General features: G+C 39.2%; 2 protein-coding genes across 9 annotated transcripts in view; one reads left to right on the top strand and one right to left on the bottom strand.

Annotated features, from left to right (window-relative positions):
* Positions 1-15,819, top strand: part of SPC25 (SPC25 component of NDC80 kinetochore complex) — a 35,873-nt gene that overhangs the window by 11,929 nt on the left and 8,125 nt on the right. For 2 of the 3 annotated variants that reach the window (XR_005790350.1, XM_040475296.1), the window contains exon 6: positions 268-366. Coding sequence is in view for 2 of the 3 variants with exons in the window: in XM_040475296.1 (XP_040331230.1) it covers positions 268-366 (99 nt within the window). In the remaining variant the exon portion in view is untranslated. Of the gene's footprint in view, positions 1-267; positions 367-2,387; positions 2,989-15,819 lie in introns of those variants that run through there. The other variant, XM_040475295.1, reaches the window with a different exon arrangement.
* NOSTRIN (nitric oxide synthase trafficking) overlaps positions 14,877-15,819 on the bottom strand; it is a 61,252-nt gene continuing 60,309 nt past the window's right edge. For 5 of the 6 annotated variants that reach the window (XM_040475287.1, XM_040475289.1, XM_040475290.1 and 2 more), the window contains one exon: positions 14,877-15,097. In XM_040475287.1, the coding sequence (XP_040331221.1) occupies positions 14,961-15,097 (137 nt within the window). In that variant the 3' untranslated portion in view covers positions 14,877-14,960. The remainder of the gene's footprint in view (positions 15,098-15,819) is intronic. The other variant, XM_040475291.1, reaches the window with a different exon arrangement.

Raw genomic sequence — 15,819 nt, 5'->3', positions numbered from 1 at the left:
CCTTTAAGGGACAAAAGTTTTTAATTTTGATGAAGTCTAATTTATCAGTTCTTTTCTTTTGTTACTTGTGTTTTTGTATCATGTTTAAACTGTAATTCCTTTAAAACTAATTTGTAACTTGTACATTTGGAGGCTTGGTTAAGTGTATATATACATACGTTTAGCAGTCTAGATACTGATTAAGGACAGAGGTGAGAAAGCTCATCTCCATTGAAAGGCTTGGCACAATAAAATATTCTCACACCAAATAATTTAATTTTTTTTCAGGTGATAAGTTGCAGTTTATATTTACTAATATTGACCCTAAGCATCCTGAGAACCCTTTTATGTTTTCCCTCCACCTAAATGAAGCAAGGGAATATGAGGGTATGTATTCCTCTCTCTTAACTGGTATTTAAGACTGGCATCCAAAATGTTATCTGACTCAGCATATAGAGTAATATGAAGGAGCGGTGCCTGGGTGGCTCAGTCGGTTAAGTGTCTGACTCTTGGTTTCAGCTCAGGTCATGATTTCACAGTTTTATGAGTATGAGCCCCATGTTGGGCTCTGTGCTGACCCTGAGGAGCCTGCTTGGAATTCTCTCTGCCTCTGTCTCTGTCTCTCTCTCTCTCTCTCTGCCCCTCCCTTGCTAGCACTCTGTCTCTTTCAAAATAAATAAATAAACTTAAAAAAATAAAGTAATATGAAAGAAAGTAACGTTCCCACAAGGTGTCCCTTTCTTTGCCAGCTTGCTTCATGGGATAGGGTCTTCTAAAGGCTGTGAATGTAGTTTTGATTTATAGTTATTATCTAGGAGCCTTAATATGTAACTTCTATTCAGGATGGCACAGTGCCACCTTGGTAGAAAAGTCTAAAAGACCACCAATCACTGCATTTCATATGCAAGTATGAATTATCCTTTTAGAGAACATAAAACTATAAAGGATATGACTATATAAATGTGAATATTATAATGTATTCAAGTAGGTGATTTTAAAAGCAAATGCTAAGTCATCAGAATGTGATCATTTATTTTACCAAAAATCAATTTAAGAAATATTATCCTCTCCTGAAAAATCGCACACATTGGTAATTTAGCTCACCTACTGATTCTCTGGCAGGCCAGAAAGGCATCGATTTATGGGGAATATATGTGATTGGTAATAGTTGGAACTAGAAGAGAATGGAAATATATTTATCTCTCTTTAATTCTTGGGCCCCTTTTAAAGTAATTTTTAATTTATTGGAATTCAGAAAAATGGTTCTCAGCTCATTAGACCTGTGTTCTCATCTGAAAGCATTTATAGCACACATACACTCAGGAGGACTGCTGAGTTGTCTCCTTAATGTGCCCCGGTGACTTGATCCTCATTCTCATGGAATTTGTATTTAGGAACCTAATTCATGTGCAAATTTTTTCTCTCTGTAAATATCTTCTAATGAGTGCTAAAGTTTCAAAAGCAAACCCCAAAACCCACATACCTTGCATATCCTCTCTTGCTACATCGGGTCATGGTATTTGATAGTGTGTTAAAATAGAATCTACAGTGTGATTTTGAACCAAGTGCCTTTTGTTCTTTCTCTGCTGTGGTCCTGGTCCTTGTGTCCTAAACAATCTCTACCAAAGAACTGGAAATCTGATATGGTTGACTTTCTTCCCCTTGGGCAAAGGACCAAATTGTTGGGAGAGAAAGCTGAATCATTCCTTTCCTTTGACCACCCTCACTGGAAATTTGTTTACAATTTGTACAACTGCATGTTGAGAGGTGTACCATTATTTGTGACTTTGTGTCACATTTGATTAGTAGGTCCTGTAAATACCACTTTTAGAATAGCAACCACATTTTCTAGTGAACACTTGTAAAACCTTAGATTTTTTCCCCATAATTGTAAATTACTAAAAGTTGTCATTGAAAGCTGTTCTTTTTTTGATCCAGTGGCCAGGAACTAGAATTCAAGCCAAAAGTTTACAGAGAAAACTGACTTAACAGTTAAAAAAACAACAAAACAAAAAACCCAACACACACACGCGCACGCGCGCGCGCGCGCACACACACACACACACACACCTGTTAAAACAGTTTAGTTAAAATGTAAGAAAGATGACTGGAAATGGCATTCTGTTCTTTTTATCACTGAGTTCTTCAATCCCTTGACTACCATCTGTTTAAATTTAAAGTACAATTATAGTACTTAAGATTTTAATATTTACAGATTAAACAAAGAAAAGGTCCAAAAGATAGTTAGGATATGAAAATCAAGTGTGTCTGTTGTTCTATGCTGGAAGCATTTCAGTAAAATGGAATTGAAATAATTTGAATCAGATGAAAGCATCTAAGTTAGAAACACTTCTCTCCCATAAAAAATCTCATTCACATTATCTTCCCTTTTTTTTTTTTTCTTCTAGTGTCAGATAGTGCTCCTCATCTTGAGTGCCTAGCAGAATTTCAAGAGAAAGTAAGGAAGACCAACAATTTCTCGGCTTTTCTTGCCAATGTCCGGAAAGCTTTTACTGCTATGGTTTATAATTAATATATGAATAGTATATAAACACTTTATTTTTCTTCCCTATTGTGTATGTCTTTTAAAAGAATTCTCATTATCCACTGTTTGCCTGTAATTCTTTTGTATTTTTGTAACATTTCTGTGTGGTTTATTTCTTTAAATTATTTTAACTAAAATCTTAAATAAAATTTATAAAGTCAAATGTGTTCTTTTTAAGATGAAAGATAGTATACTATGCTAAATGTGTGTGTGGGGATATATATATATATATATATATGGAAGAGAGTTTCAGAGCACTTCCCCTCAGTTGCCTCTTATGCCTAGGACTTGGCTCAGAGCTCTGCTTACCATCATATAGCAGTAGAATTTATCTGAGAAGAATGCTATGGGTTGGTAGGAATGTTATCACTGGCCCATCCCAGTGTGCAGGCCAGCTTTTAGGAACCATTGATTGGGATTTTTCTGCAGAGATAAAAAGCTAATAAACTGACCTAGAGATTGGAGTGTGTGCTACTAACAAAGACTTTTTTTTTCAACATTTTATTTTTTTAATATCAAATATTTAATATGTAAATATTAAACAACATACTAATATACAAGCAGTGGGCCAAATAAGGAATCAAACGGCAAATCAAAATATGTGAAAACAAAAGAAAAAGAAAACACAATATTCTAAAACCTATGGGATGCAGCAAAAGCAGATTTTAGAGTGAAATTTATGCCATAAATGGTTGTATTAAGAAAAGTGGTTTAAATAATATTGCACCCCAAGAAACTAAAAAAAGAAGGTTAGCCAATATTTAGTAGAGGAAGCAAATAAAAATTGGAAATAGAGACCAGAATAAACAATAACATAACATTGAAAGTAATGACCAGATTTCTAAAAAAAAAAAATGAACAAAATTGGCAATACATAGTGTGATAACAGATTACCATAAACCATCACTAACAAATCAATTTCTAAAACTTAGGGGAAAAGCCCAGGTAATTCCAAAAAATGCACAAGTTACTGAAATTGAATCATGAATCTTGAATCCAGGAAATAGGAAATCTTAGATCAAGAATAAGAATGAAAGCTGAACTAGGAATCAAAAATCTCCCATCACAGAAAAGCCTAAGACTACATGGTTTCATTGGTGAATTCTACCAAACGTTTAAATGAATAATTAATGACAATTTGTATCAAAATCTTACAAATACTGGAATAGAGGGAACACATTCAAAATCATTCTATGAAGCCAGTATTACCCTAACACTAAAGCAGGATAAAAACAATATGAGAACAGAAAAAAGTATTTGTCCGCTATAAGTACTGCTACTCTGGCTTGCTTTTGACATCTATTTGCATGATAAATATTTCCCCACCCCCTCACTTTCAACCTGCAGATGTCTTAAGGTTCATAATGAGTCTCTTGTAGGTAGCATATAGATGGGTCTTGTTTTTTTATCCTTTCTGGCACCCTATGTCTTTTGATTGGGACCATTTAGTACATTTATATTCAAAGTAATTATTGGCATGTATTTATAGCCATTTTATTACTTGTTTTTTCGTTGTTTCTGGAGATTTTCTCTGATCTTGTCTGTCACTTTTGGTCTCTCCTTTGCACTCAAGGAGTCCTCTTTAATATTTCTTGCAGATCTGGTTTAGTGGTCACGAACTCCTTTAGTTTTTGTTTGTCTGGGACACTCTTTATCTCCCCTTCTATTCTGAATGATAGCCTTGCTGAATAGAGTATTCTTGGCTGCAGTTTTTTCCCATTTAGCACTTTGACTATATCATGCCACTCCCTACTGGCTTGCCAAGTCTCTGTTGAGAAATCTCTAGCTAGCCTTATGGGTTTTCCCTTGTGAATTAAGGACTTGTCTTGCTGCTTTTAAGACTTTCTTCTTTATCATTATATTTTGCAGATTTAATTAGAATATGCCCAGGTGTTGGCCTGCTTTTGTTGATTTCGATGGGAGTTCTCTGTGCCTCTTGGATATGGATTTCTCCTTCCTTGCCCAGATGAGGGAGATTTTCTGCCTCCATTCCTTTCCCTTCCCTTCCCTTCCTTCTTTTCTCTTTTTTTCTTTTCTATGCTTTTCCCTTCTTTTCTATTCTTTTCTTTTCAGAGAGAAAGAGCATGTGAGTGGGGGAGAGGGACAGAGGGAGGGAGGGAGGGAGAGAGAGAGAATCCTAAGCAGGTTCCATGCTCAGTGCAGAGCCCAACACCGAGCTCAATGCCATGAACCTGGGATCATGACCCAAGCTGAAATCAAGAGTTGGACACTCAACCTACTGAGCCACCCAGGCACCCCTCTGCTGTTATTTCTTGAAATAAATTTCTGCTAACTTTTCTCTCCTTCTTCTTCTGGGACTCCTATAAGTGTTATTACATTTCATGGAGTCACTGAGTTCTCTATTTTCATGCCCCATAATTCTTCTTTCTCTCTTTTGTTCAGCTTACTTTCCATTATTTTGTCTTCTAAGTCACTAATTTATTCCTCTGCTTCTTCCAACTTATTCTTCATTGCACCAAGCCTGTTTTCAATCTCATTTATTGCAGTCTTCATTCCGATTTTTTTTTAACTTATCTCTGTGGTAAAGGTCTCCCTGATGTCTTCTATTCTCTTCTCAAGCCCAGTGAGGATCCTTATGATTGTTGTTTTAAATTCTCCATCAGGCATGTTACTTATATCTGTTTAGCTTAGGCCTTCGGCCATGGTCTTATCTTTTCTTTCATTTGGCATAAATTCCTCTGTCTTGACATTTTGTTTAAGTCTCTGCCTTTTTGTGCTGGAAAGTCAATTATACTCCTGCCCCTGCAAGTAATAGCCGTATGAAGAGGTCAGGTATTGCCAATTCATGGCACTTCACAGGGTGTCTCTGGTATGTGCTGCATGTTTTGGTTGCTCTATCTTTCAGGCCAGTTGTCTGCAGAGTTTTTCCTTGACTACTGTGGGCAGTGTTTGGTCCCCGGCCTGAATGTGGAGAGTTCTAACTAGATGTGCTCTGGTCTGTGAAACCTGACACCAACTCCACCAGAACAGGCCCTGTAGAACTCTCTGGTTGAGAGAGGTGGTGTGGGCAGGGGTTTGTGCTGGTCTCCTGGGGGAGGGGCCTGCCACACAGGGACTGAGGCAACCTTAACTGAGAAGGGCAGTCCCACCAGAGCATGGGTCAGTAAGGGCAGGGGGACGGGGAGGGCGTTGGTATAAGCAAGTTAGGCAGCCAGTGTACAGGCTGAGCTGCTTCCCTCAGGTGGCTCTGTGTTTATGCTGAGGAGCAGGGGAGGGAGATGGTTCCAGCCAGCTCCTTTGTCCCCAGAGAGGCATCTGGAGCTTGTGCCTGACAACGTCTTATCCTATTTTATCACCGTCTTGACTCAAGGGAATATTTTAACAGTGACACACAATGAGCAAAAGTACAGCTTTCCTAAGCAGACCTTTACATTTGGGCTTATTTTTTGATATAACTACATTTAAATGAATACATAAAATTGTATCAAAACCCGATTTTGGTTTTTGTGGACCTAGCTTGATTTGGAGCTCAAATTATATTAGTGGATCCATTGCTTAGCTGTTTTTTTCTAAGGTTGAGGCCCCACATGGTAGACCCCAGCAACTTCAAGCTGATCCCAATCCCTGAACCAATCATTGGTGATCAGGGGGTAAAGTACATACTTTGATTAGACTAGCTCCTGGCTGTAACCCAGGTGTGGAGGTAGGTTAACTTCAAAAATGGAGCTAAGAGAAGGGGCATTATAGTTCTCTAAGGGACAGACTAGATAATTTGACATCAAAAAATATCAGGTTACTGCTACAGTGAATATATATTTACTTAATTCCCTACCTGAATTATATCTACAAGGAACAAGCATAAAACAAAGAAAAATCTTCATTCACTGAAACTAGACGAAAACCATGTCTCATAGCACAAACTCTTGAAGATACAATGTTTTGTATCATGTAGTGAGGAAGGCATTGAGCGGGCTTGCCTTGGTAAGAAACTCTGAAGGGTTCCTTTCACCTGCAAGTTACAGAAATAGAGATTGGGGATGAAAGAAGAAATGGGGAGCTTCCTTCCACCTAGGGTCCATTTCTCTTTAGGGACAGCCATTTTTCATTTCTAAATGGGCGTGGAGGTAGGGCAAGATCTGGGAGGTAAGGCCAGGTAGGAGGAAAGTCCCAAAAGGACAATGTAGGAACCAGCTTTACTGCTGGGGTCCAAAGAAAAGTGCACTATCATACGAAACAAAAGGCCTTAAGCAGTGGAACTTTATAGTGAATTGTTTTCTCACCTGAGAAGTTGATTCGTTCCAAAATTGGAATTGGTTCGGGCTGGACGCTTTAGAAAAATAGCTATTTCTTTTTAAAAACTTTTATGTGCCTGGCACTGTTCTAAGCCCTTTACGCATATCTACTCATTTATATTTCCTCAACAGCCTGTGAGGTAGATACTATCCATAACCTTGTTCTACAGATAAGAAATCCAACATAGTAAGAGTTCTAGTAACTTTGAGTCACACAGCTAGTAAGCGTTAGAGTCGGAATTCAAACATAGGTGGCAGTCTGCCACCTAATTCACAAGCTTCACCTGGACTACACCTTATGCATTTCTGTGTTGCATTGCAGGAAAAGTATATGAAGACAAAGCCCTTAACAAAGATTCTAAACAAACTTGAACTTCAATAATATAATGTAGCATTTGTGTTTCTTTAGAAGTATAAAGATTAAGAGAAAGAAAGGTAAACTCTCTTGAAAGTAGAGGAATATGCTTTGTCTGGATCCATAGGAAATACTTTCACCAAGACAACAAAACAGCTTCAAATCTCGGGAAGACCATGAGCAGAGTACCTGTCCTTTTGGACCCAAAAGGCTCACTGAAACAGTCTCTAAGCCTCAAGGACTGCGGTCATCAATTTTATGGAAATGTTGGACGGAGGGCTGTTGACTTAGGTATAACTCTTTGTTCAGTCAAATATAAAGACCTTAATTGTTGAGGGTCACTATGTGCCAACCCAGGAATATTCTGGAGCTAATATTACCAATATATTATCTTAAATGATACAGTGGCTACATTGTGAAAATGTCACTTTGAATGAATAAAAATACACATGAAAAGCAAACCAAACTATCTCATTAAGTTTGCTCTTTTTTATACATTGTATTTAGGATGGTATATTGCAAAACTAAAATAATTTTAGGGGTGCCTGGGTGGCTCAGTTGGTTAAGCATCCAACTCTTGATTTTGGCTCAGGTCATGATCTTACAGTTTGTGAGACTGAGCCCCTCATCAGGCTCTGCACTGATCATGGAGTCTGCTTAAGATTCTCCCTCTCTCTCTCTTTCTCTCTCCCTCTACCCCTCCCCCAGCTCACGTGCTTGCTCTCTCTCTCTCAAAACAAATAAATAAACTTGAAAAAATAATTTTAACCATTTAAAATCTTCCTGATATGGAAATAAAACACAAGATACAAAGGTAAGATTTTCCTAAATGGAAAAGAAACACACAAGTAGTAAAGCTGATTAAAATGTAATCCAAGGGCACCTGGGTGGTTCAGTCAGTTAAGCATCTGACTTTGGCTTAAGTCATGATCTGACAGTTCATGGGTTCGAGCCTCACATGGGGCTCTCTGCTGTCAGCACAGAACCCACTTCAGATCCTCTGTCCCCCTCTCTCTGTCCCTCCCCTGCTCATCCTCTCTCTGTCTCAAAATAAATAAATAAACTTAAAAACAAACAAATAATAAAATGGAATCCAAATGGAGTAGACTAATTTTGTAACAAAATGAACAATGAGATCTTTAAAAATTAAATTTAAAAAATATTAAAAGGGGCACCTGGATGGCTCAGTTGTTTGAATGTTTGACTCTTGATTTTGGCTCAGGTCATGATCCCAGGATTGTGGGATCAAGCCCCGTGTTGGGCTCCACATTGCGCATGGAGCCTGCTTGGGGTTCTCTCTCTCTCTCTCTCTCTCTCTCTTTCTGCCCCTCTCTCTGCTCATGCTCTCTCTCTCTAAAAGTAATAATAATAGAAAAAAATTTTAAAAATTAAACTCAATCACTACACTGTTCAACTTAAAAAACAAATTGGCACAGAATCTGCTAAAACGTTCAAATGCATTAAAAATTTCAATTTCCCAGCTGATGAGGATTACAAAGTTATTTCTCCTCCAACTCAGAAAATTCCTAGACAGAGACCATTAGTTCTGTTTTGATTTGTGTACCGTGACAGCAAATTGCCTATTTTGCTATTCCCTTGCATAGCGTGTCTGGCACAAAGTAGAAGCTTAAGAAATACCTGTTAATGTCGAGCACACCGTCCAGACTCAATAGAAAATTATTTAATAGGAAATCAAAATTAAGCCTTTGAAAAGGAGCTAACTTGTTCAATAATACCTGCAGGTGTGTTTCCGCTATCTTCAGCCATTTTTAGGTGATAAAGATGGCCCTGCAGGCGACTCTTGACTTAATGACGAGCTAATAGAGAATAAGATTCATTCCGAATAAAGAGTTTCATCTAAGTAGAAATAGAGTCCAGTTGTCAAGTAAACTGGAGGAAATAGAAGCTATTTAAAATCAGCCCCTTTCTTGGTTATCGTTAAATACATCATGGTGAGAAGCGTGAACACTCTATGATGTGGTATGATGTGAAGAATGTTTAGAGTTTAGTCACGTTTCCCGTTCTCTTAGCAACCAGCTGGAAGCAGCTGAAGATAAGGTCTTTCATTTGAAAGAGGCAATATATGAGATTCAAAGTATAATGATAAATCTTGAATAATTTGTGAAAAGTTCTGTTTGCCAGCATCAAAATGGTGTTGTGGAAAAATCTGAGAATTAAGATGTGGTCCAGTCTGTGATACCTGATCTTAAGCGAGTCATTTAATCTTTTTGAGTTTCAGCTATACTGTACTATGGCAGTTTCCCAAACTTGCCATTTTCTTTTCTGTTGATCAGGTCAAGGAAGTTTGCTTGTATTCTCAGTTAACTAAAAGTAATTATCATGGGGGCACGTGGGTGGCTCAGTCAGTTAAGCGTCTGACATGGTTCAGGTCATGATCTCACGGTTCGTGGGTCCTAGCCCCACATTGGGATCTGTGCTGACAGCTCAGAGTCTGAAGCCTGCGTTGTGTACTGTGTCTCCCTCTCTGTCTGCCCCTCCTCTCTCGTGCTCAGTCTCTCAAAACTAAACATTAAAAATTAAATTAAATTAATTATGAATGTTTGGTAATGTTATCATGTTTTTTCTGCATCTATATAGATTTTCATCTTTAATCTGTCAACATAGTGATTTATATCAATAGATTTTTTTTTTTTAAATATTGAATCAACCCTGCCTTCCTGGAATAAATCCAATTATCCATGATGTGCAATCTTTTTTTTTTTTCAATAGTGTTGGATTCAGTTTGTGAATATTCTGTTTAAATTTTTATATCTATAGCCATAAATGAGATTGGCTTATAATTTTCCTTTGTATATTAACTTTGGTTTTGGTATCAAGGTTATCCTAGACCCTCAAACCTTGAAAATAGTTCAGGTGTGTTCCTTTTTTTTCTACTTCCTGAAAAAGTCTGAATGAGATTATCTGTTTTTGAACTCACCTAGGGAACTATCTGGCCTGTGTTTTCTTTGTAGGAAGATTTATTTTGCAAATACTCATTAAATGTCTTTAATAGTAATTAAATTATCCAGTTATATTTTGTTTCTTGAGTGAGTTTTGATAATGCGTATTTTTTTAGAATTTTGTCTTTTGGGCTTGCTTTTCTACAAATTTATTGGTGTAAAGTTGTTGATAGTATGTGATTTTAACTTTTAGGTATCTGCTGTAGTATGTCCACTTTTACCTTATAAATAATATTTTTATGCTTTTTTGTCTTAATTCTGCCAAAGGTTTGCTCAATTTATTAATCCTTTCAAAGAACCAATCAACAGCTTAATTCAATATTTTATTTTGTTTTATACTTCATTAACTTTTGCTCTTTCTTTTCTTTTCATTTCCTTTGCTTTATTTGGGTTGATTCTGCTGTTGTTTTTATAAATCCATACTTAGGATACTTAGTTCATTAATTTTAGCCTTTCTACTTTTCCCTATAGAATTTTTTAAGCTGCTTTCCCAGACTTACAGGTTTTAATATGTAGTAGCTTTCCTATTTTTTATTTCTAATATTTTGAAATTTCTATTAAGATTTCTTCTTTGACCATGGCTTATTTAGAAGTTTGTGTGTGTGTGTGTGTGTGTGTGTGTGTGTACATACATGTGCTTAGGTGCATGCAGGTGCACATATGTATGTGTTCTCCAAATGCATGTGGTTTTTAAATTATCATTTTCTTAGTAACTTTTAACTTACATTGTGGTCAGACCATTCTAGAGACTTGTTCTGTGGCCTAGTGCATGATCGATTGTTGTACTGTATTTATTGTACTGTACTTACCCTTCTTCTTGTGAGATGATAAAATGCCTACCTGATGAGATAGTGAGATAGATGACATAGGCACTGGTGGCATAGTGTTGTTAGGCTACTATTGACTTTTGATCATAAGTCAGAAGGAGGATTATCTACTCTTAGACCCTGGGTGGTGGGGTGGGGCGTAAAGGGGAATGGATTGTGAGGGGAGAGCTGTTCGCTTCTCATTCTCTAGTATCAAGATAGGGACCATACCAGGGTTTCTTCTGCTAACAAGAATATCAAGTAAGTGGCTGAGAAAGAAGAGGAGTCTCTTGTGAGGGGGGGTAATGTAGTCCAAAGTGTTCCTTCTTCCCTGGGCCAAGAGTGAGCATGTGACAGAAGAGGAAAGGAGCAGCCCTCACAATGGAGAAAGCCTTGTTGGACACAATCCCCAGCAACACTCATCTTTAAAAACTTATTGGACCAAAAGGAAGGGATATTTCTTTTTTTAGAGCGGCCTTCCTGGGTACGTGGTATTCTCCACTTTCTCCTTCAACAGTGCTCCTTCCGCGGTGCGTCTGTAGTTTAGACACTATTCTCAGGATTCATTCAAGTGAGTCAGTGGTTCTCAAGCTTCAATTTGCACTAGAAACACCTAACCCACAGACGTCAGTGTTTCTGGCCGAGGGTAACGTATGGGCTGACATTTCGCATTTCTAACTTAGTCCAAGGTTATATCGGTGCTGCCGGTCCCAGCACCGCACTCAGAGAATCGCTGCAGCAAGCACTGAGCCATTTGCCCCAGTGTCAGAAAAACCCAAGTTACAAGCCAGCTGAGACTGAGCTCAGTAACACATTTGCCACCTCATACACGTGGCTAGGCAGGTCCCAGTCCTTTCCAGGCACTCCTTGGTGTGACTCCCTATGTGGTCCCCAGATCTCTATCATTAGTCCTGAGCTGTGGAATCAAGGTCTTTCTCTGGCCAGTTCGGTTTGCTTCCACTCCCAGGTCGGCTTCTCCTTATCCTGTAGCTCCTCCAAGAAAGAGTATTTCACTCGAATTCTGTGCAAGTCTCTTTATTCCAAACTCTGGCCGGTTGGCGGAAGCTGCTTTCCTCCCATTGCCGTGACCCCCCCCCCCCCCACCTCCAGGGGGTGGCCACTGGGATGTCCCGCTTAGGCACATTTCCCCAGCTGCAGGCACCCACACGTCCACCTAGTTTCCCTAAACCGAGCTCCCGGCTAAAGCGCAACCTGGATTCTCTGGCTTGGTGGTTTATTGTCCATGGTGCATGTGACTGGGAGTGGGAGGCCTGGCATCCTTGGCTCAGCAGGGCTCTGCACTCTGGATCACAGCTTCCCAAAATCTCTGACACTATCCTTGTAGCTCTATCCGAGTAGCTGCACTCCCTCTGCAAAAGATTCCTGCTCTTCTCTGCTGTGTCCCCAACCCTGGTCCAAGTCCGAGTCCAGTCCCACCGGTTTGTAGGCCCCCTGCCCCCACCTCCAAGCATATCCGCCCTGGGATTATACACGCTTCCTGTGTAACACTGCAAAGAACAATAGGACATGTTATTTGATCCTAATGCACTTTTCTTGCTCTAGGTCAGGCTGATTACAACCCCAAGGCCATTAAGACTTTGAGGGAGGAGGGTTTTTTGGGGGGAGGGGAGAACAAAGTTACCCTCTGCTCAAATTACTGATCAGTTAAAGCCTTATAATACTGTGCAATAAAATTTACTTTACCCTAACCTGGATATTACTTTTTGATAGATCGGAAGGCACTTTAAGTGATAAAACTGCTTTTTGTCATTATACATATTAATTATTACGGGTAATTGAAAATGCAAAAAAAATGAAATTTTTAGATCTTTCTGGTTGATAGCATGATAGATGTATCAGTTTGCATTCTACTAGAAAGAAGATAAAGTAGAAAAATGCCTTGTGATGTTTTCAGTGGCTCAGACCCCTACTGCCTATATTTCAGGTTGTTAATGTTGCTAAAAACTTCCTGAGATATGGAACTGAATAGTGTAGTGTAATTATGAAAGCCCAATAAAGAGTTTAAAAGTATGAATATTAAAAATTATTTTATTCTGTATGGAAGGCTTTTGTACATCATTAATCTTCACAATATACATTTAGTTTTTATCTAAATATAAGGGCTACGATTCCTACATGTCCAATCGGAAAATTCTTGCCCTACTGAAAGGATATTCAACAAGTCTGTCCTACCCAACTGTATTTGTATATATAGTTTCCCTATAGTATTTCTTTGAGGTTTAAATATTATATAACACAGATGCAAAAAGAATTTTCAGCAACATTACAAAACAGGGAAATCATTTATGTTTTCACAAAGTAAAACTGACTTATGAAGAAAGAGGGGCGTCCTTCTTTGAAAATTGCTTCCAGTGAGTTTCAGGGCCCAACCACCATTATCGTCACTTTCTCTACACAAATGATCCATTGTAGGCTGCAGTCAATTGCCACACAATTTTTTATACATCAAGGCTTAATGGAAAGAAGTAAGATGAAGAGGAAATATAAATTCAAATTTTCTGTTCATGGTCTAATGGCCTATTATTCAGCCAACTTTCTACATGTAGAAAGCCTTCATTAGTACACCATTAAGGGTGACATTAAAACTTCTGATCTGCTCTTCTAGGCTGTAAGTTATGTCTCACATAACAAATTTTACTTGAGCTCCTTCAGGTCTGGTATCTCTATCTATAAATATCTCTATGTGTTCATTATATCCTGCGATAGGAGTGCAGTGGTGCAGAGTATAAAAAACATAGGTACCTTGGTTTGAAAAGTTCCTTTTTGAAAGTGCAAAATTTAATTAAAAGTAAAGATGTAGGTGGCAGGACAGTAATGGAATGGATTTTAATTACTCTAATGTCAGACTGTTAGGCACAATAGTAAACATGCCCAGATGTTTCTATTAACACCAGGACCTTCCACTCAATAGAGTGTGATCTCCAGGCTGACTTAGGTCATCTTCTGAAAGATGCTGCTGAACCACTTCTCTCCATTTTAAAATGTTCCCCTTGGGAAGAATTTGAGTCCTACCCTGTCTCATCCCCAACCTTCACCCATTAGAGGGCATTTGAGGAAGGAACATAAAACTGCTTCTCTCTAAATATTCCATTTTAACCGTAAATGTTGATTTCCAGAACTTTCCATCCAGAGAGACTCATTAGCGTTTTAAGGTTCCTTTCACTAGGAAGCTGCTGAGGATATTCTCTTCACACTGACTAATTGGGAAGTGCGAGTTTCGTACCTCTAAATTGGTATATGAAGTTTCCAAATGGACAAGGAGGCAAGAGTTTTCAGGCACTGTCTCCTTCCTAACCCTTTCCTATCCACCTTGCTCTCGCTTTCAGATTCCAAACCATCTCTGGCTCACACCTGACCTCATTTCTAATAGAAGTTCTGGTTGTGCATAGAAGGTTTACAAGAAGCTACTACATCAGAAGGTTGGCTCATGATGGGGCTCCATTGTACACTGAGCTTCACCTAGTATCCAGACCTCTTGTCTAGCATCCCCTCTCCTGATCATAGGGACTCTTGGCCTCAGCTCCTGATTCTTTATTCTACCCTCTCCTAACCTGGGCCTATCTCCCAGGGGTCTTATCTGCCAGGGCTCTGCTGAACTCTTCTTCTCAGACTTAATCTGTTCTTCCTTGTCTCCCAGACACTGCCTGACCCCTCACAGGCCTTCTCTGGCCTGTGGGCACACGATCCAGATGAAAAAGACATCTAAGTCCTAATCTCTGCGGCACTACCAGAAAACTATGTGACTTCAGGCAAGTGGCTGAATGATCTGAGCTCTGTCTCTCTGTGTGTGACACCAGGGGCTGTGTTGGGGCATCTCTAGGGTCTCCTAGGATTCTAAAACTCTAGGAACTGCAGGGTCTCTTTCTTTTCTCCCTTTGCTCTCCATCTTCTAACTCTGTTTCAGGCAAATAAGCAGGAGTGCAAAGTGCCATGACACAGAGGGAGGACACCGTTACCTATTTGTAAAGATTACAGCATTTATCTTTATTTGCACAGCATTGTGAAGTTTATGGACTAAGGCGGCATGTTCGGAATCTTGTCTTACGTCTGTGTAGCCGGGTTCCCAGCATTTGAAGGGAGCTCCTCCACGTAAGCGGCAGGAAAATGACCCCTTTTTCCGTTCAAAGAACCAAACCACCATCCTTCTTCTTCTTTCTTGTATATAGTCACAATGTCACCTGTAAAAATGCACATTTAGTTAGACAAACAGGTCTCTGCCATTTAAGCACAAGCCTGAATCCAGTTGGTAAAACAATTTTAAGGAGATTGTGCTTTCAAGGAGTTACTTGTTAGCATCAGTCTCTGCATGTGATTTAGGTAAAGCCTAATTTATTGAACACCTCTGTGTGAAGCAGGCATAATGCAGAGAATATTAAAAAGCATAAGATAATGAGCAATCGAAGTTATGCCATAAAATAGTTTCATTAAAAACGAGTGGCATTGGGGCCCCTGGGTGGCTCAGTCGCTTAAGTGTCCGACTTCAGCTCAGGTCATGACCTCACAGTTCCCGGGTTCGAGCCCCGCATTAGGTTCTGTGCTGATAGCCTGGAGCCTGGAGCCTGCTTTGGATTCTGTGTCTCCCTCTCTCTTTGCCTCTCCCTTGCTTGCACTCTGTCTCTCACTCTCTTCTCTCTCTCTCTCTCTCTCTCTCTCAAAAATAAACAAACATCAAAAATTTTTTAAAAAACCCAGAATCATGTTGGATCATATATCCTTCTCATGCTGGATGGATGACTCACGTCAGATACAGCTTGTCATCAAACTCTTCTCTTGGTGTCTGTGTGTTAAGGGTTTCTCATGTTGGTGGCCAAGACAGTCTGCTATGGTGATGAAAGGGCGGGCCTACGCCAGCTGACTCCATCTTGTTCTGTGTCCTTCACCTTGACCACACCTCCTCCCC

The sequence above is a fragment of the Herpailurus yagouaroundi genome, unplaced genomic scaffold (assembly GCF_014898765.1).
Source record: "Herpailurus yagouaroundi ecotype Mexico unplaced genomic scaffold, PumYag 140, whole genome shotgun sequence".
NCBI classification, from domain to species: Eukaryota; Metazoa; Chordata; class Mammalia; order Carnivora; family Felidae; genus Herpailurus; species Herpailurus yagouaroundi.
The sequence above is the reverse complement of the archived record's forward strand: the minus strand, read 5'-3'. Positions and strand labels throughout refer to the sequence as shown.